At 41.5% G+C, this 20,930-nt stretch overlaps 2 protein-coding genes across 2 annotated transcripts in view; one reads left to right on the top strand and one right to left on the bottom strand.

Moving 5' to 3' along the window:
- Window positions 1-7,589, bottom strand: part of TMED8 (transmembrane p24 trafficking protein family member 8) — a 31,833-nt gene extending 24,244 nt beyond the window's left edge. The window contains exon 1 of the mRNA XM_018053914.1: window positions 7,349-7,589. Within this exon, the coding sequence (XP_017909403.1) occupies window positions 7,349-7,466 (118 nt within the window). The 5' untranslated portion in view covers window positions 7,467-7,589. The remainder of the gene's footprint in view (window positions 1-7,348) is intronic.
- SAMD15 (sterile alpha motif domain containing 15) lies at window positions 7,728-17,947 on the top strand. The gene is made up of 3 exons (XM_005686163.3): window positions 7,728-9,468; window positions 10,722-10,820; window positions 16,726-17,947. Exons 1-3 carry the CDS (start codon window positions 7,831-7,833, stop codon window positions 16,945-16,947), a joined length of 1,959 nt encoding a protein of 652 aa, XP_005686220.1. The 5' UTR covers window positions 7,728-7,830; the 3' UTR covers window positions 16,948-17,947.

Genomic DNA, 20,930 nt, shown 5'->3' with positions numbered 1-20,930 from the left:
GAAAAGATTTGGCTTTGCTTTTTCCATAATGAGGGGACATTAACACCCTGGGGTAATCTTAACCCAATTTCATGAACTCAGATGTTTCTGAAGCTGAGCTGTAGTCTCTGCAATGGTCTGCTTGCTTCTAACTTACCCTTACTTCTAGAACATAGCCTTTCAAGGTTCTAGCCCAGAGAAATGGGGGTTCACCAGAGTTCCCCCTACTTGATTAATCCCTGTTGCTTTAATTCAGAGACATACTTTCACAGTCTTGCCATTCAGTCTGTCCACTTAAGAGTCCAGCATATCCTCTCAGAGGAGAGAAGAACCCCAAATTGGACTCTGATCCTCGGTCCCCTCTCTCTCTGCCCTCACATGGATCACAGTCTAATAATCATTCATTACCTGAATAATGAATCTCCAGGATCTTTAAGCAGATATTTATATTTCGACAATTATTTCCTAATTGTCTCCAGTGGGAGAACTAACCCTAATTATCTAGTATGCCATTACTCAAAACAGAAACCTGCATTGCCTCGCCCCTTTTCAGTTTGAAGATACCTTAGTGAATAAAATGGAAACAAAATAGAAACTTTAAAAGTCTGCCTTCCGTCTGTCACTGGAAAACAGTATAAGCCTCTGTAAGTAGTGAATCATAATGAATACTTCGATAACATTGAATTTTAAGACAGAAATGAAAATTAGCACAAAAATAAGGCTTCCCTGGTGGCTGAGATGGTAAAGAATCTGCCTGCAATGCGGGAGTCCTGGGTTTGAGCCCTGGTTTGGAAAGATCCCCTAGAGGAGGGCTTGACAACCCACTCCAGTATTCTTGCCTGGAGAATCCCATGGACAGAGGAGCCTGGCAGGCTACAGTCCATGGGGTCGCAAAAGAGCCAGACAGGACTGAGCGACTAAGCACAGCACAGCACAACAAAGGAAGACAGAAGTGGATTTAAAGAGTAACAAAATAAGCTAACATGGGGAACATAGCAAATATTTTATAATAGCTATAAATGAGTATAACATTTAAAAATTATGAGTCATTATATTGTATACATGTAATCTGTGTATTATACATCAACTATACTTCAATTAAAAAAAGAATTACATGAAAATAATCCCTAAGCAGATTTGCAAACTGTATTTCATAGAAATTTCATCTGAGAGAAAAAAGTCCAGAGGTCAGTTCCTGATGAGCAAAAAGAGATATGAAGAATGGCTGTAACTTACAAAATAAACACAGTGAAGACTCTTATAACATGCTTGTGTATACTTTTTCTGAATACGTAATATATGCACATTATTCAAAATTCAAAAACCATAAAGGTATACAGTGAAAACTTCCTCCATTCTCAGTCCCTACCTCCAATGTTATCAGGTTTTGTGTAGTCTTTCAGAGATATTTTACATTAAAAGTGTCTGTATAAAAAGAAAAAAATATATATATATACATTTTTTCATACAAATAATGGACATACTAGACATCCTAACACATTCTTTGTTTTCTCCACTTATATCTCAGAGACCTTTCCATAACTATTTATAACAAACTTCCTCATTCCTTTCCACAGCTGGTTAATATTTCATTGGCAGTGTATTCCATAATTCATTTAACCAGTTCCCTATTGATGGACATTTACGTTTTTTCCAATCTTTCACCATTACAAGCATTGCTATAATAAACTTGTATTTGTTTTAATTAAACAGGTGTGTGATCTATAGGATAAACTCCTGGAAAAAATGGGGCAATAAGGACATATACTGTCATTCTGAAAGATACTGACAAATTGCCCTCCATGGCACCTGTACCAATTTCCACCCCCTTCGGCAATGCATGCAAGTGTTTGTTTCTGCACACCCCGATCACCAGTGAGATATCAAACTACCCAACACAGTTACGATTTCCACTTTCTTCAAAATGAGTTAGGCTGAGCATCTTTCATATGTGAAAAGCCACTTCCCATAGCATCTGAACGACTTAATGTATGTGGAGGAAAAGAGTGAAAAGAGATATTGCTTTTGATTTTTAAGGTTAAAGATATTCACTAAATTATATAAGAACTGCTGTGAAAATAACTTGTAATTGGATTTAAAGAGGCAGGAAGGAAGAAAAGAAGAAATATATGTTTATTTCCAGAAGCTTAAAGTGTTGAAGGTGCAGTCCTGTTTTAAAGAGAAAGAAAACAATTACAAACACAGCTTTTTAGGTTTCCTAAATTTAGTTAGTAAAGTTAAGAACACTATAAAGAAGAAAAAGCCAATTTCTCTATAATACAGCTTTTACTATGTCAGCCAAATGTAGACCAATTCTACAAGTATTCCTACAAGAGAACAGAGAAACCAGGACAAGTGTTGCAAATTTAGATGGTACTTAGGACAATGTTTTTTATTTTAATGGTATTTATTTTCATATGTCTTAAGAAAACTGATGCATCAAACTAGTAATATCATGAATATTATTTAGAATGACACAATATTTTAAATGTCAATTTAAAGAAAAAACAATAACCATTAGAATGTATTCTCTAACATGGCAAAAATTCTGACTGTGGTACCTGAAAGGCCAAAGTCTTGGAAACAACGAACAGAAAGAAGAAATGGGAAACTCAAGAATAACTCAATTTTGAAGACTCAATGCTTTCATTGCCTGAGGACCAGGTTCAATCCCTGGTCAGAGAACTAAGATCCCACAAGCTATGTGGCTCAGCGAAAAACAATTTTTAAAAAGAATAACTCAATTTTTGGGGACTTCCCTGGCAGTCCAATAGTTAAGTCTCCAAGCTTCCACTGCAGGGGACGCAGGTTCAATCCCTGGTTGGGGAAATAAGATCCTGCATGCCGCACGGTGAGACCAAAAATACTAAGAAAAAGAAAGAGAGAGAATAACTCAATTTTGAATTGATGGCCTTTATAGCAAAAGTGAGAAGGAAAAAAGAAATTTTCTTAAAATAATTTATTTTATATCTGACAATTTAAAAAACATGTTTTCTTTCTATGTTACCAGAATAAGGTTTTAGACATTCTGGTCCTGCTACAGATTTAAATGTAGTGTTTAAATGCATTGTGTACTTTGTACTCTCTACAAAGAGAACCAAAACACTGGCTTTTTATTTGAATATCAAGTCAGGGTTCTTCAAAATAGGTCTCATAGGACTTTCCCTTCACTAAACAGGTGGCAAAGAGATAATTAGCCTAGCCTCTTAGATTCAGCTACAGAGGAACCAAAAGCAGGTTAGGTGGTTATAGACTCAAGAAGCTTAAATGAAAAGAAACCAGCTGAGTTTAGAGTCCAACCAAATCCAGAGACCACATCCATGTGATCGAGTTTCTCCTTAGCCCTCGGGAGTGGGTCACACCCCATGGTCATTCAGATTACAAACCTCGGTTGTACCATTACAAACAGAATTATGACGGGACTAAATTGACCACCTCAACAGCATAAAAACACAACTGCTGTAAAAAAAGAAATAACCACAGGCAGAAGAAATTTATACTCTTTGGATATAAAACTACAATAGAAACCCCAAAACCATAGGGACTCTTTGGCATGGACATCCACTCTTTTGCTCCATCCAACATGATAACTACCAATTTTAAAATTTTAATTGAAATTGAAATAGCCACAGATAAGCAACATTTCCAAAACTGGAGAAAGACTTATCGCTCTGCTCTAAGTCCTACAGAAGAATAACAAACAAGTTCAAGTTCACCTGACCTGTTTGCAGTCCTTGACAGTCTACATGAATCGATAGTTCTCAGGGTCATATACACCAGACCAAGTTCTACTGCTGACTTCAAGGTTATAACAGACTTCGTCCTTTATTTTCTGCAAAGTCCCTAAACTACAAAGAAACAAACCATGAAAGAATGAAAAGACCTGTTCTTAAGTGATGTAATGTATGCCTCAGAGTTTCACTCTATAAAGAGTGCGCACTCTCTCTTGGGAATTGAAGGACCCAGATGCCCCAAATAAAAGACTATTAAAAATAATTACAGTTCATAAAGCAACAAGAACACTATGACCACTGGAGAACTTAGTTCAGAACATCAACATTTTTCTTAGTTCATAACCAAAACCTCAGCTGACAAATATGAAGACCCTGAAAAGGTAGTCTCTATCGAGAATACTTTTAAAAAACAAGTCACAGTTATTCTGGATAATTATAAATTCCTGCTTTGAAAGAATAAGATACACTGAGACATCAAAACCCTTAATTCAATAACAACTGCATGTCCAATCTCATTTCTTACTGCACTTTTCCCTCTAAGAAAGAATGACAGAAACCTCGATTTCATTTTTAGGTCTCTATTGGTTACTCCATTCCTTACTCATTGGGTCATTTTCCAGAGGAAGGTGGCACAAGGATTCAATCAAACTCCTATTTTGAAGCAGTGTATGGAGTTTACTCCCAAGCCTACACACCTCTGAGCTAAGGCAAATTCATGCTGTCCACACAGCTTTGGAAACCCAGCTTAACTCTAATTCAGGATTTCTCGATAGCAACACTACTGACACCTGGGACCAGATAATTCTCTGTGGTGGGGGCAGTCCTGTGCATTGGAGGATGTTTACCTGGTGGCTCACCCAGTAAAGACTCTGCCTGCAAAGCAGGAGACCCCAGTTCGATCCCTGGGTTAGAAAGATCCCAGAATGGGATGGCAACCCACTCCAATATTCTTGCCTAGAAAATTCCACGGACAGAGGAGCCTCGTGGGCTACAGTTCATGGGGTCACAGAGAGTTGAACACAACTGAGCAACTAATATTTTACTTCTTTCCTATACATGGATGGAAGTTTCTGAGTCTCAGTAATGGCGCTTCCTCTCCTCCCCAACCCAAGTGACAATCTTAATGTCCCCTAGGAGAGGCAAAATCTCTCCTGGTTGAGAACCACTGCTTTAACCTAAAGAACTTTCTTGATATGCACTGGATGCTCCTTCAAATTTCTATGTGTGTTGAGACTTCGTCTCACAATCTGGCAAGCATTTCCAGAACACCTAGGACACAACATCAAAGGCTCCAGGAGAGAAATACACAAGATAGACTCTATCTCCACCCTCCAGCTGACTTCTTGGGTGTACACACATAAATAACTGCAATAAAAAACACCCAATTATATGAAGTTTTGAATTGCTGATTTTTCTTCCTGGCACTCTCATTTTACCAAACTATAAACCCCTTGATGGCAAAGACCATTACCTGCCCGAGAATATCAATACTTGATTAATGGCCAAAAAATAAATAAACTATTGGGAACTTCATCAAAACAAGGTAACAATTTCATACAGATGGGGAAAACTGCACACCTAACTTGGGCAAGTAAGTTAACCTCTCTCAGCTGTAGCTTGCTCTGTAAAATGGGGAGGAAATGACTGCTGACAGGATTAAGTCAGATAATACAAGGAAATCTTTTTCCACATTCTGGCACAGTGTAAGCATTCAATTAGTGTAAGCTCTCATTACTATTATTTTATTAGCTATTTTATTAGCAACAAATGTTACCTCAAGGGGAAGAAGTTGTTCTGGACCACAATAACAAACCCCTACACAACATAAAAGAAAACAACACTCACCCTGCTTTCTGAGGGCAAGAGGAAGGAAGTAATCATAAGTATTTCTATCAAGTCCAGGGAGGAAAATGTGAATGCAAGAACCAATTACAAGGGGTGGGCTCAGGCGAGACACACTCAGACAAACCCACTATCCTCCAATACACTTCTGGACTAAGGCCTTTATATTTAAAATGTTTGGGTATATTTGCCACAAAGATCTAAAGAGGAAGTTAAAAAAAGCCTTAATTTATAAATATTGATAGATGCAAGGGACAGATGTTAATGAGACATTCTGAGTGTTCATTTGCTCAATCTTTCAGAAAGTAGGCTTAAAATTTCTGATTTACTACAAAGCATCAGAGTTCATAAGAAGGAAAAAGCCAAAAATTGTTAAACATTTTAAGTAAGAGAACATAAAGTCACAGGAAAAGGAAAAAGCTGGGTGATTCAAAGGGGTTTGTATGTGTGTGTCCCAAGTACTATGGCCCATTAGGAAATGGGAGCTATTTAGGACAGAAGGAAAAAACAAGGAAAATCACCATGCTCGAAGATACACATTCAAGAACACCTCTGACCGCACGTGGAGTTTCAGACCTTATTCTCACTGTAATGGGTAACACCAGTAATCGTGCATACTCCGGGCTAGGCACCAAGTGCCTCATACACACTGGTCTATGCAATCCTCCCAGCAGTCTTTCAGGAAGGTACTACAGTGTCCTCAGTTTACAGATGAGGAAACAAATAGAAAAATAACTTGCCCAAGTAAATGAAAGATTCAGCCTCCAACGCAGGTACCATGGCACCACCTGTACTATATGGGGTCGATTTTAATTTCAGAACTGTAAAGTTAATTCATACCTGCTACTTGGGGAGACTAGTCCTCTCCCCACCTACCCTTCTGTATTTCAAAGGAGCATCTTTTCAGTTGCATTCCGTGTAGAGATAAGGAGACGTGAAAAGTAAAAGTGCAATCGCGGGACACTTTCGCCTTCGAACACTGACAATGTAGCAATCCACACGGAGGAAACTAGCGTGGGTAGAAACGAGATCAGTCTCCTGAACAAGAAGAAGAGGGTCCCGGAGAATGAGGGAGGTCGCCAAAGTTCCTGCTTGGCCGCTATTTCCTGCCTTGGCCGCTATGTTCATTCAAAGAGACCCCAGAGCCTACATAACTTCCAACTCTGCTTTTCATCTCTCCCACGCTTGATGGACAGAAAAGGATGCGAGATGAGGTGCGGGGGGCCTAGGTGCAGGGCGTGGAGGAGGGGGAAGGAGGCTAGAGCAAATGAGATTCTGGACAGATGAAGGCGAGGCTGCCTCTTCGGATGCCAGGCGGAGAGGCGCGCGGAAGAAGATCGGGACCTGAGACAGAAGTGAGGGTCAGGGCGGGGAGCCAGAAACCCCGGGGCAGCCGGGGCGGCGGGCTCGGGGGTCAGCACCCAAGGAGTGATTGGCGGGCGTGTGCTGAAGGCTGAAGAGCCGCCGGGGGCACAGGAGTTCGGTCACTACCACCGGGGCTGATCTAAGAAAGGAAGCGGGCAGGAACTAAAGCATTTCGAAAACAGAAGTAGAAAATAATCTCGAGCGAAGGGCAAGCTCGGAGGATGGCAGCGGCCGGGATGGGGGGTGCTGGGCGCAGGAGGGTCGCGGCTCGGGCAGGAGCCGAGGCAGGGGCTCCGCGCGCGAAGGGGCTCCCCCCAGGCCGGTCCGCTCCTCCAGGCATCGCGGGACGGAGCTCGCCCGAGCCTCGCGCCGAAGCGCGGGGCCCCGAGGCCGGCGGCACGCACCCGCCGGCGCCCGGCCTTGCGTACCTGAGGCAGCCGCCTGGCTCCCCTCCACTCCCGGGCCGTCCCCGAGGCCGCGCGCCGGCCCTCGGCGGGCTGCGGGGCTCCAGACGCCCGGCCCCTCAGCCGCCCGCGGGTCCGACATCTGCAGCCAGCGCCCGCAGCGCCTCTGCTGCTCGCCGCCAGGAGCTCCGGAAACAGCCGAAGGCCGAGCTCCGCCGCGAAGAGCCGAGCGGAGCCCGCGGGCCGGAAGGGCAGCGAGCCGGGCCTCGCGCCCTCGCGGGAGCTCTGGTCAGCGGAGGCTGGCGACCCGGGCTCGGGGGGAGGGGTTGGGGTGGGGGTTCAGTTCAGTCAGCCATGGCAGATTTTTAGTCAGTGCTTGAAAGAACAAACAAAACCCCGGGAGGGGGAAGATTCCCCGAGACCTAGCCGGAAGTCGTGGTCTCCATAGAGACGCTATCGGAAGTTGGAGTTGCTAGGTGGCCTGGGCGCGACGGCTCATCTGCGTCATGGCTGAAGTCCCAGAGGATTACGATTCCCCCTCTGACGAAAATGAAGACCTGAACACTGAGAGACCGAAACTTCAGTTTCTTCAGGTGACCGAAGATATCGAACCAGGCAGCGTGGCAGAGGCGGGCCCAGAGATTCCTGTAGAGATTGACCAAGAGCCACAGCCAGAGTCAGAGGAAGAGGCCTTCAAAGAGAAGACATCAGAGAGTGCTGAAGATGTGCCTCCGCACCTAAAACCGACCTGGACGTCCGAGGAAGAGGTTCCCCACAAGTCCAGGATAGACCTTTTCAGCGAGGTTGAGCTAAGGATTCCCCTAGAGGTAAAATCAGAGACTTTTGGACAGATAGAAAGAGAGCTTTTCAAGGATTTGCAAATCCCTGTGGACAGAAAACCTGAGGAACCAGAGGAGGAAGCCAAACCGGATGTACCTGAGTATGTACCCATAGAAGAGAGCAAACCAGAGGTTCCAGAGGAGTCACTGAGAGAGCAATATGAAAAGACAGGTCTAGAACCTACAGAGCCGACCAAACCAGAATCTCCAAGTGAGAAACCAGGAAAATCAATTGAAGAGGCAGATCAACAGCCACCAAATGTGGCCACATCAGATAATCCAGAGGAAATACAAAGTAAGTCACCTACAGAGAAAAGGACAGAGTCACCTGAGCAGGCCAAACCAGAGTTTCCAGAAGAGAAACCAAGTACGGCTACCGAGGAAACACAAGAAAAAGCTCCAGAGCCACTAGAAGAGATGGAATCAGAGTTTTCTGAGGAAAAGTCAAGAAAACCAATTGAGGAAACAGTTAGAGAGCCATCAGGAAAGACCACACCAGAAGTTCAGGAGGAGACACCAAGTAAGTCAACTGCAGAGAAAGTTCTAGAGCCACCAGAGGACAGCAAACCAGCAGATCAAAAAGATAAGCAGAAAAGGTCAACCGAGGAGACAGATCTAACACCATCACGGAAGTTCAGATCAGAGGAGACACTAAGAAAGTCAACTGAGGAGCAAGGTCCAGAGCCCCCAGAACAAACTAGAGCAGAGTTTCCAAAGAAAGAACCAGAGAAAACTGAAGAAACAGGTCAAGTGCCACCACAGATGATCAAACCAAAGGTACAAGAGAAGACACAAACAGAGCCAACTAGGGAGATAGATTTAGAGTTATTGGATAAAACCAAACAACTACTTAGAAGAGAGACACCTGTAGAATTTGACAAGGAAGATAGGCCAGAAGCAATCAAACATTCTGTCAACAGGGATGAGCCTGAGTACTCTGACTATCCAATAGGAAAGTTGTTAATAAAAGAAACTAAAGTTTCAAAAGACTGTGTATTAGAGCCTTTTCCAATAAGTGAAGTAGACTCAGTGAATACAGATTATGAGTTTTCTAAAGAACTCCAAAATCTGTTCCAGCTTTCTGATACCAATTATGAATTCTACTCCTTTTTCTCTGAGTCTCAGAGGGATTTGAAAGAGTCCTCTGGTGAAAAGCAAGATCTGTCCCTAGAGTCACTGAAACTGGTATATAAAGATAGAGACAGCCAGCCAGAAAAAAATTCTGATCTACAATTTGAGTATCTTCAATGGAGCCCAGAAAAAGTTGCCAAGTGGATTTGCCAGCTAGGCTTCCCTCAATACAAGGTACACAAAAATAACATTTTTGTGTGTGTATTACATACTCTCATTCCTTCACTTCTTATTCCTCTCTCCTTACCTGAGATTTTGCATCTTCACTGGAAGAAGTGTAGGACAGGCATGGACGATGGTAGAGGTAACTTGGATTTTAATTTTGGCCTTTCCACTGATATATACATATATTCATATATTGGGAGAGGAGGGAAAGGTTATATTTGTTTTTCCTATTCATCACAGTGATTATACTTCTTTACAATCCTTGAATAAAGACTAATTTACGTAAGCTTCTTTTCATAGACATCTGTATTCCTAAAAAGATTTCATCCGTGGTAGATTTTTTTGGTTTGGGGGTTTTTTTAAGCTTAAAAAAAAATTATTTTTTGGCTCCACTGGGTCTTCATTGCAGCTCATGAGCTTGGTAACTGTTCTGTGGCATGTGAGATCCCAACTCCCTGACCAGAGATGGAACCTGCGTCCATCCCCCACACCAGAAGGCAGGCTCCCAACCACTGGATGGACTACAAGGGAAGTCCCTGAGGTAGACTTTTTGGTACTTTGTTTTTTTTAGCAGCTCCCTTAACTTGAACTTGTATTGTTAGTCTTAGTCTCTACCCCAAATGTGTTATATGTATTGTGATCACCCACCAGTACTAATTTTTATAGCCAATTAACCAAGACTAGTTTTCTTGTTAAAATGGAGTGAATCCTCTTATTTCACTGCCAACTATGTTCTTAAGTGTAGTCGCTCAGTCATGTCCAACTCTTTGCAACCCCATGGACTGTAGGCCACCAGGCTCCTCTGTCCATGGGATTCTCCAGGCAAGAATACTGGAGTGGGTTGCCATTTCCTTCTCCAGGGGATCTTCCCGACCCAGGGATCGAACCTGGGTCTTCCACATCACAGGCAGATGCTTTACCCTCTGAGCCTTAGGCTACTGCAAACAACACAAGATCTGAAATCTTTGGTACTTCTGTACTTAAAAATGTAGTTCAGGTAAGAAAGAAGCACTGGTTGTATCATACCCCCCAAAAAAGCAATAATAAGCAGCAGTATGAAATTTAATCAAGAGTTTAAAATATGTAGGATTACTAGGACTATTAAAATTATTTTTTCTCAGTACAGCGCTAGCAACAAACATGGTTTATTTATCCCTCCCTCCTTGCCTCTTTCCTTCCTTCCCCCCTCCCTTTGTCTTTCTTGCTTTTTCTTCCTGTATTTGCCATCCATCTTTTCAGTAATGTTCTCATTGTACTGACAGGAGTGTTTTACCACAAACTTCATCAGTGGCCGAAAACTCATACATGTAAACTGCTCAAACCTCCCTCAGATGGGGATAACAGATTTTGAGGACATGAAGGTGAGTTGTATATGGTTTCCTAACAGAGCACTGCAGCAGTACTACCATCTATCTCAAACCAACCTCCATTTATTCCAACCTGGCCTTCGATTTCTGCCAGTGGTGCTATCATACCCCTAGTCCCCCAGGCTCAAAGTGGTTGCTTCCACTCTTTCCTTTGATTCCCCACAAAGATCCCAAGAACTATCTCTCCTCCTATAGCATCTGGTTTTCTCCATTCCCACTTGTTCAGACCTTTATCAGACCTTTACTAGAATATACACAACATTCCAGTAGCCTGCTTTTAGCTTCTGTCTATAGTCCCTTTGGGGGCTTTGCAGGTGGTGCTAGTGGTAAAATATCCACCTGCCAATGCACAGGACACAAGAGACGGGTTCAGTCCCTGGGTCGGGAAGATCCCCTGGAGGAGGGCATGGTGACCCAGTCCAGGAATCTTGCCTGGAGAATCCCATGGACAGAGGAGCCTGGCTGGCTACAGTCCATGGGGTTGCAAAGAGTCGGACAAGACTGAGTGACTAAGCACACACACAACTCCTTAGCTTAGGATTCAGGATCCTCCACAAGTGTTCTCCCACCACCATGAATCTCCTGCTCCAGCCTCACAGGTCAAGCTCACACCCTTGCAAACCTGTCTCATGCATTCCCTCCGATTAATATATCTTTGCTTAATACCCCCTACCCCTGCATGACTACTATGAATCTTAGTCATCCTTCATGACCCCAGTCAATTCTCATCTCCCCAGGAAATTTTTCCCGATCTTCCCAGCCCATAGTAGCCTCACCTCCAAAGCTGTCCTGCATTTTATGTCTCTAACACCCATATGGCACCAAAAAAAAAAAAAAACCATATGCGTTTTGCTTGCTCTACTCCCTAACTTTGAAACAAGTTACATTAACCTCTCTGGACCTCAGTTTCCTAAGATCTCTCCAGCACCAACAGTCCATGATTATCATTGCGTAACAGTACCCTTTGCTTCAATACCTTCTATCTCAACATACCAGTGGTTTCATTTATTACACTTTTGCCCGTAAATGCTCTGCCTCAGTGGTTCTCAATCTTGGATAGGCTTTGGAATCAAATGAGATTAAAAAAAAAAAAAAAGATTCTGGGGTTCCAGGCTGCAGAGCTTTTGATTCATTAGGTCTCGGGTAGGCCCTAGAATTTGTTCCCTAGGTGATTCCTTTTTTCTTTTCTTTTTCCCCACCCAAGGGGAATTTGGTGAGTTTTATTTCTTTTTTGGCCACGCCACATGGCTTGCAGGATCTGAGTTCCCTGGCCAAGGATCAAACCCAAGTTCTCATCAGCAATAGCACAGAGTACTAACCACTGGACTGCCAAGGAGTTTCCCCCTAGGTAACTCTTGATCAGTCCTTAGAACTATATAATTCCATAAGTCATATGATTTAGAAAGTAAGAAAATTATCCTTGTTAATATATAAAGTCCTTTTTCTGACAACAAGATATAAAGAAATCCTTTAAATTGTTAAATACATAGTCCTAAGTGAACATTTAGTCTCTTGTACTCTATCAATAGCTATCCTCTCTAAGTTTTTACTGTATGTTGGATACCATACATCCATCACTTCATTTAATCCCCATTTACAGAAGAGAAAACTGAGGCCAGAAAGGTGAAGCAACTTACACAAAATCATTCAGATAATAAGAGCCAGGATTCAGATATATTCTGTGTAATATCCCAATCCATGCTCTATTTAAACCACTACATTATATTGCCTCTTTTTTTAATATTGCCTCTTTAAATGAATAATTTTGTAACTGTGAACCCACATATACATAATATAGAAAAGGGAAACTTACTTCAAATTATTAATTACAATCATGCTTTTTGTAGCTACCAACTACTACCAGGTAAATATCTTATCCTTTTTATGTTCAAAGATAATACAACCATTTTTATGAGCTCTAATTTCTACTTATGTATATAATGTACTCAATTTTCTAAATAAGGAACAGAAATGCAAAAGTTTTGCAAAAATGCACTAGTACAATAACTTGTAATATAAATTCCTAAAACATTTAAATACCAGAAACTTCAACTTTTCATCATGAGAAAGTGTTAAGAGTCTGCCAAGTCATTTTGCTTTCCTTGACATTTTCATTCCAAAAGTACAATATCAATGTGAATAATAAAAATTCTAATTATGCTTTTTCTAGTCTTACAAGAAGCAAGAGGTCTTAAATATCTTCTGAAATCCTCAATAGTAAATGATGAACCCAGTAGTCTCTCCTTATATTCCAAGAAGTTTGAATAAGCAAATTTTGGAATACTTATTATCAAAGTCAGTAGACAAATATGGCCTCTCCTAGAAATCACTAGGGTAACAAAGATCAATATATTCATACAGGTATGTTAGATAAGCTTTGCTTGACAGGTCCACATAAAAAAAGTTAATTATACACTATGATACAGGTAACTTTTTAGAGATCAAACGTGACCTTAAGCATACCACAGATACCTTCCTTACTGATATACTAAGTGTTTGTTACCCCACCATTGTAATTATAACACTAGTACAGTACATCCGCAATTCTATCTCATAACAACACTTAAGCAATGTAGTTATCTTTTTCTTGCCAACTCTCAATTATCATCGTTCACAGGTGTTAGAGATTGGGAGGAGTCAGGACAGGTTGCTTGAGTGTACAGAATTTTGGACATGGCTGCCAAGAAATTGGATCACATGTAAACTGTGCTTCCCATTTATAAGTGAAGTGAAGTCGCTCAGTCATGTTGGACTCTTTGTGACCCCATGATTAGAGCCTGCTAGGCTCCTCTGTCCGTGGAATTCTCCAGGCAAGAATACTGGAGTGGGTTGCCGTTTCCTTCTCCAGGGGATCTTCCTGACCCACGGATAGAACCCAGGTCTCCCACATTGCAGGCAGACGCTTTACCATCTGAGCCACCAGGGAAGCCCCATTTATAAGTCTTGCAGTTGATTCATGGCCAGTTTCTGTTCTCTTCAGCTTTCTTTTACTTTCATAATTTTGCAACTACTCATTCTTCCCCTACAGAAATAACTCACCTTTCCCTTTGTCCTTCCTAGGACCAGAGAAGAGCTAAATGTATAGGTTAGACTGGGAGGAGCGGAGAAGAAAAGAAGCACTAATTATTCTTCTTCTCTGGCCAGGGGAGCTCTGGAAACTGCTCTCCTGTTTCCCATTTGTAGTGATGCACTCGTTTGGTAAAAAGGAGAAAATATTTCTGTATTGTCCTTTTCTTGTCCCTACTTATTCTAGGGACAAGCTATTAATATACAAAATAGCACTGCATTTACTTTAGCTTTCTGTCTTAAAAAAATATTTCTCAAAATATTTTCAACCATTCACTTCAAGTGAACAAAAGATAACAGATAACTCTGTGACAAATATTTGTAGAACAGATGAATCACACATTCCTTTTATATCCCTGATTGTATATTTCAAAGTAGAACCTTATCAGCTTTATAATAATCTCAGCAATTTTACTACACCTGCCTTGTTGCAAGCTGCTTAAATAGCACAACTCATGTTACAAACAACATGTCAGCAATTGTCACTAAATGAAAAAGAAATTTTTTAATTTTCAAATAATTTTAGTTTTACAGAACAGTTGCAAAGATAGTACAGAGAGTTCCCATATACTCTTAACCCTGTTTCCCCTAGTGTTAACATCTTATGTAATCAGGATACCTTTATTAAAACAAAGAAATTAACGCCAGCACAGAACTATTAAACAAACTATGGACTTTATACAGACTTGTATAGTTCTCCCACTGATGTCCTTTTCTCATTCCAAGATCCAGCTGGAGATTGCATTTAGCTGTCCTGTTTCCTTGGTCTTCTCCAATATAGGACAATTTCCTGATCTTTCTTTGTCTTTCATGACCTTGACACTTTGAAGAGTAGTAGTCTGGTATTTCGGAGAAGGCAATGGCACCCTACTCCAGCACTCTTGCCTGGAAAATCCCATGGACAGAAGAGCCTGGTGGGCCGCAGTCCATGGGGTCACTAGGAGTCGGACATGACTGAGCGACTTCACTTTCACTTTTCACTTTCATGCATTGGAGAAGGAAATGGCAACCCACTCCACTGTTCTTGCCTGGAGAATCCCAGGGACGGGGGAGCCTGGTGGCCTGCCGTCTATGGGGTCGCACAGAGTCGGACACGACTGAAGTGACTTAGCAGCAGCAGCAGCAGCAGCAGCCTGGTATTTTGTAGATTTCCCTCAGTTTGTCTCATGTTTCCCATGAAATTATACTTTGTGGGGAAACCATCACATAAATGATGATATCATTTAATCATAGCAGGGAGTACATGGCATTGACATGATCTATTATTGGAGATGTTAACTTTGATCACTGGGTTAAGGTGGTGTCTGCAAATTTCTTCACCACAGTTACTGTGTTTCTCTTTCATATTCTCTTCATCAAAAGTGAGTTACTGAGTCCAGCCCACAGTCAAAGGGAGGAGAATTAAGCTCCCCCCATCCTAGAGGGAGTGAAGAATCTGCAGGCAACGTGGGAGACCTGGGTTCCATCCCTGGGTTGGGAAGATCCCCGGAGGAGGGCATGGCAACCCACTCTAGTATGCTTGCCTGGAGAATCCCCATGGACAGAGGAGCCTGGTGGACTATAGTCCATGGGGTTGCAGAGGTGGACACAACTGAGCAACTAAGCACAGCACAGCACAGACCTAGAGTAAATACCACAAGTATTAAACATACTGGGGGAGGTAGTTTGAGGCTATGCAAATTACCTGTTTCACCTTAAAGCTTTGCCCAATAACTTTAGCATTCATCAGTGTATCTTCCCTGCATCAGTTATTACTGTTATTCTAACGATGATTCCCTATTTCTCCATTCCTTCCACATTTAATTGGAACTCAGCTTAAGGGACTCCCCTGTGTTTGTCTTTTGAATCTTGAAACCTCAGTGGCCACAGAACTCAATTAGTATTCCCACCGGGAGTGCAAGGCAATGATATAGACTCTGTCCTTTACCTACAACCACCCCTAGAGTCTGAACAACTCCAATTTAAGTCAGATTTGAGAAGAAAGCTATCTTATCTAAAGTGCACTTTCTGGGCCGTTTTGCATCAGACTTAGAAATATCTGTGGTGTGAATTTCAGTCTTGTAACTATGGCCAGTATTTTTAAACACATGCAGATTCATTCCACGTACTTCTTTGACTGTGTTCGAGCAGCAGTCTCATGGACTACATTCTCACCCAGAGGCAGAATATGAATTCAAATAGCAATGTTATAGCAGACCTGCAATTAAAACTAGACTCTGAAAGTGCAATGACAGTTTAATTGAGCATAGCAAGTGGCAGGGTACTCAGTGAATACAAACTGTATTTTAGAGACATTGAAAATTCTGGCGAAAGTATCTTTTAAAAATACACAAGTATAAGCACTAATGCATTTTAACTGGAATTTTAATGTCTGCTTTTTAGTGTGAGATTTATTTCCAGTCCAATGCATTGAATACCTATTTGAGTAATGATTTTTTTCTTAGTTGATTATTAACTGAGCCCCTTATAGACAAGTTATTTATTAACCTTCCTAGAGAAAGTCATGACTCCTAATCTGAACATATTATCTGTTCATATCGTTGGTCAGATTGCTCAGCCAAAAAAAAGAGAAATGAACCCATCTGTGCCTATTTGATCCAAGGGCCTAGAAACGTCTTTAAGTAGAAAGATAAATCATGTGATGTTTCTCTTAAGAAATGTGTTTTGATAATGCGAGGGTGGGAAGCCTTTCAGTATATTCATGGTTTTATTTCCTCATAGAACTAGCTTGAGGGGCTAGCATTCAAGAGGTCTATGAAACTAAGTAAAACTTAACTTGATTATAGTTGTATTTTCAGGAAATTCCCATTAAAAAGCTATCCTTGCATTACAGGTAATTTCTCGGCATACCCGGAAGCTGCTGGGAATTGAAGAGCCATTATTCACACGCTCCATCCGCCTTCCCTACAGAGACAATATTGGCTTATTTTTAGAGCGAAAAGGTCATAGTGGAGTTACGTCTGATTCCTTGACCTTGTCTGAATTTGTGCGAGAAGCAGGATTACAGGATTATGCTCCACGGGTGACCACCCTTAAAAATGACGCAGCATTATAGTCCATTGACCTGTAGGGCAAGCTGGTTCACGTAACTTGAAAATCAAACTAAATTATGTGAGGGAGAAATGAGGCATTTCTGTGTTTTCTTTCTCCTCTTCACTCAGAATCAGAGTTTGAACCGCTGGTCCATTCCTAGCTCTGCCACTGACTCACAGCGTCCTCCCTTTATTTATGTTTCAACTTCGCCCCTTGTTAAAACAAAGATAGCAATAGCTCTCTTTCTGGGTAACTGTAAGACTTCCTGATAAATTCTACTACTTCATCTGGTTTTGGAACACATTGGGAAAACATAACTGAAAATAAAATCACCTGCCAACTCAGATAATCCCAGATAAGTATTGAATCAGCATTAAATCAGACTGTGATGCACATTACAGGCAGGTTGCTAAAGAGATTGCTGAGACAAGGACCTCTCACCTTTTTGTAGAGCCAGGCAGATATGATCCATTCTTGACATGTTAACTGTCTGTATCCAAAAGAAATTAAAACTTTTCATATCTTTGTGACAAACAGAAAGTTACTACCTGGACCCAAGTCCTTAGGCTAAACTCCCAGTGTCAGGAAGACAAAGTGCCCCTGAAATGTTCACATTTCAAAGTGGCTCCAACAGCCCTGCCCCCAGAAGACCATCCTGGGATGGAAAACTGGCAGAACGTTTACTCACTTTAAAAAAAAAATTAGCATACATCTCCAAAACAGAGAAAAAGGATTAAAATTACAAGTTTTAACAGAAAATGTTTTGTGAAAAAGTGGGGGCGGGGGGAGTTCTCACTCCTTTTTGGCTTCAGAGAACAAACAATTTTAAATATCTTTTTAGATTTGTATTTACCTGTTAAAACAGCATGGCTTATAGAAGTATCACAGACCATGGATTAGGTCTGGGATTTGTCTACAAGGCTTTCTATGCGGCACCACCAGACTTTTATAAAATGAAATACAGACCAGTGGCTACACATGACTAGACTGCTCACAAGAAATTAAAAGTACTTTTTGTTGCTTGAATGACTCCGATTCCTTTCATAGACTTTAACTTCTCTTTCTCTTCCCAGGGACACTTCTTAATCCTAAAAACCACTGTACCCTATCCAGTTCCTTACACATGAATGAATATTCAAAGGAATCCTTTTTTATTTTTCCCAGTGAGAGAAAGAACAGTGCCTTAATTTAGCTTTCATACCAAGAATATTAATGTTTGATGATGAACCTAATCTTTTCCCCACAATTTTATCAAACTAAATTTTATCTTGGACCATTTAAGATAGTACCATTGAGTCTTCTTGGCTCACAAGCATGCAAAAGAGAAAAATGTAAATGATTAACCTAAGACCATGGTGGTTTCCATGTACAGTGAATAGCTTTGTTCGAAAGTACTTTCAGTTCAGTTCAGTTCAGTCACTCAGTCGTGTCCGACTCTTTGCGACCCCATGAATCACAGCACGCCAGGCCTCCCTGTGCATCACCAACTCCCAGAGTTCACTCAGACTCATGTCCATTGAGTCAGTGATGCCATCCAGCCATCTCATTCTCTGTCGTCCCCTTCTCCTCCTGCCCCTAATCCCTCCCAGCATCAGAGTCTTTTCCGATGAGTCAGCTCTTCACATGAGGTGGCCAAAGTACTGGAGTTTCAGCTTTAGCATCATTCCTTCCAAAGAACACCCAGGGCTGATCTCCTTCAGAATGGACTGGTTGGATCTCCTTGCAGTCCAAGGGACTCTCAAGAGTCTTCTCCAACAGCACAGTTCAAAAGCGTCAATCTTCGGCGCTCAGCCTTCCTTACAGTCCAACTCTCACATCCATACATGACCATAGGAAAAACCATAGCCTTGGCTAGATGGACCTTAGTCAGCAAAGTTAATGTCTCCACTTTTGAATATACTATCTAGGTTGGTGATAACTTTCCTTCCAAGGAGTAAGCGTCTTTTAATTTCATGGCTGCAGTCACCATCTGCAGTGATTTTGGAGCCCCCCAAAATAAAGTCTGACACTGTTTCCACTGTTTCCCCGTCTATTTCTCATGGAGTGATGGGACCGGATGCCATGATCTTTGTTTTCTGAATGTTGAGCTTTAAGCCACCTTTTTCACTCTCCTCTTTCACTTTCATCAAGAGGCTTTTTAGTTCCTCTTCACTTTCTGCCATAAGGGTGGTGTCATCTGCATATCTGAGGTTATTGATATTTCTCCTGGCAATCTTGATTCCAGCTTGTGTTTCTTCCAATCCAGTATTTCTCATGATGTACTCTGCATATAAGTTAAATAAGCAGGGTGACAATATACAGCCTCAAAAGTACTTTAGCATTTGGCTAACAATAGTTCTGTTTAGTGACAGCACAGTCACCACCATCCTTTCTCAACTTGATTGTTACTAATACTGTTTTCTATTCTGATTAACATAAAGTAATTGCAAAACTTGAAATAAATCTGAACTGTGCTGTGCTTAGTTGCTCATTTGTGTCCGACTCTTTGTGACCCCCTGGATTGTAGTCCACCAGGCTCCTCTGTCCATGGGGATTCTCCAGGCAAGAATACTGTGATTGTTTACCACACATCTATCTTATTTTTCTATCCAAACTGTAGGAAAATCAAGGTGTTTCATTTGTTAGCTACATACTACTACAGGGAAAGAATGTAACTATGTACTGTAGCTACATATTGTAGTTACATACTGCTATAGGAATGTATATACTGTATAGAATGTAGTTACATACTGCTATAGGAAAAGAATGCTACAGAGAAAGTATGTAATCATCTAATAATGACAGTATAGTGCCGGGGTCCTGCTCTGGCTTGGATCCAGGGTATCTGAAGTGTGACGGCGTTGGCGAAGAGAATGATTTAGAGAGAGATAAGGAAAGAATGTTGTAGATAAGAAAATAGAGGAGAGAAAGAGGCTGATATTCCTTGGTTTACATAGAAAGCCAATAAAACTCCGAGACAAGGAGTTTGCCCTGTTCACAGAGGCCACAGGTGCTCTCCCAGTCTCCCAAGGGAGTGAAGATGCAGAACATTTTCCCATTCAGGTCCTAGAAACCCGGGTAGATAAGTGAACGCAGGGAGCCTCTATGCTCCAAGGGATCAGCCTGAAAAAGAGAGTAAGAGAGAGAAAAAAAGACATGGGGTGACTAAGCTTCTTCGAGCGAGGCCCTTTTACTTTATTTTCAGAAGGGTCTTTTATACCTTTACTTGTACATAGAGGGAAATGAAAGATGCAAAGTCATACAGAGTCAGCCCAAACATTACATCTGTTTTGTCTTTATCAAAACCCAGGATTTTTTCTGCAAACCTTTCCCATAGACAATGTTGTGTACATTATCTTCTGGCCTTGGAGGCCTGTGGACATTTTATGACCCTCTTTTGATAAAGGCTGCTCAACCAGAAAACTTATTTTCCCTTGAAATATTTTTTCTTTATATTTCTAATCTATGTCAGCCTCAGAAAGTATTAAACAAGTTACATTTCTCAGGGAGCAAAGGTGCAGTGAGTTTCAAGAAAGAACCAATTAGCTCAAAAGTCTGATGTGGTTAATTTCAAGGCTACACTTGTTTTTCTTACATTCCAACTTAACTAATGCACTCCCAGGTGCACAGTGGATAAAAGATATGGGAACTTAGCAACAAGCATTGGCCCAATAATGAAATCTTACACCAGCACTACTCTAATAACGTTTTAACTCTTTGAAAGGCTCTATATTTTAGGCTTCCCGTGCCTCTCACAATTGGGAGGCTGTAAATAATCACATGCGTAGCTGTAAGAGTCTGGATAAGCCTGCCAAGCAAGCTAGAATGCTAACAGAAGGGGTTTGATTTGAAATATTCCTCTCATGTCCAGGAGACTTATTAGCTGGAGCCCTAAGTTGATTTTCTCCAGAGAAAGGTGGTCGGGGATAGCCCCCTGTATATCAGTAGAGTTAATGAAAGGCACAAAATAGTAAGACAGACAGATTCTGGTTTTGGGGTAGATGTTCAAGAAGGGGGGCCCCTCGA

This window comes from Capra hircus, chromosome 10 (genome assembly GCF_001704415.2).
Source record: "Capra hircus breed San Clemente chromosome 10, ASM170441v1, whole genome shotgun sequence".
In the NCBI taxonomy this organism is placed as follows: domain Eukaryota; kingdom Metazoa; phylum Chordata; class Mammalia; order Artiodactyla; family Bovidae; genus Capra; species Capra hircus.
The sequence above is the reverse complement of the archived record's forward strand: the minus strand, read 5'-3'. Positions and strand labels throughout refer to the sequence as shown.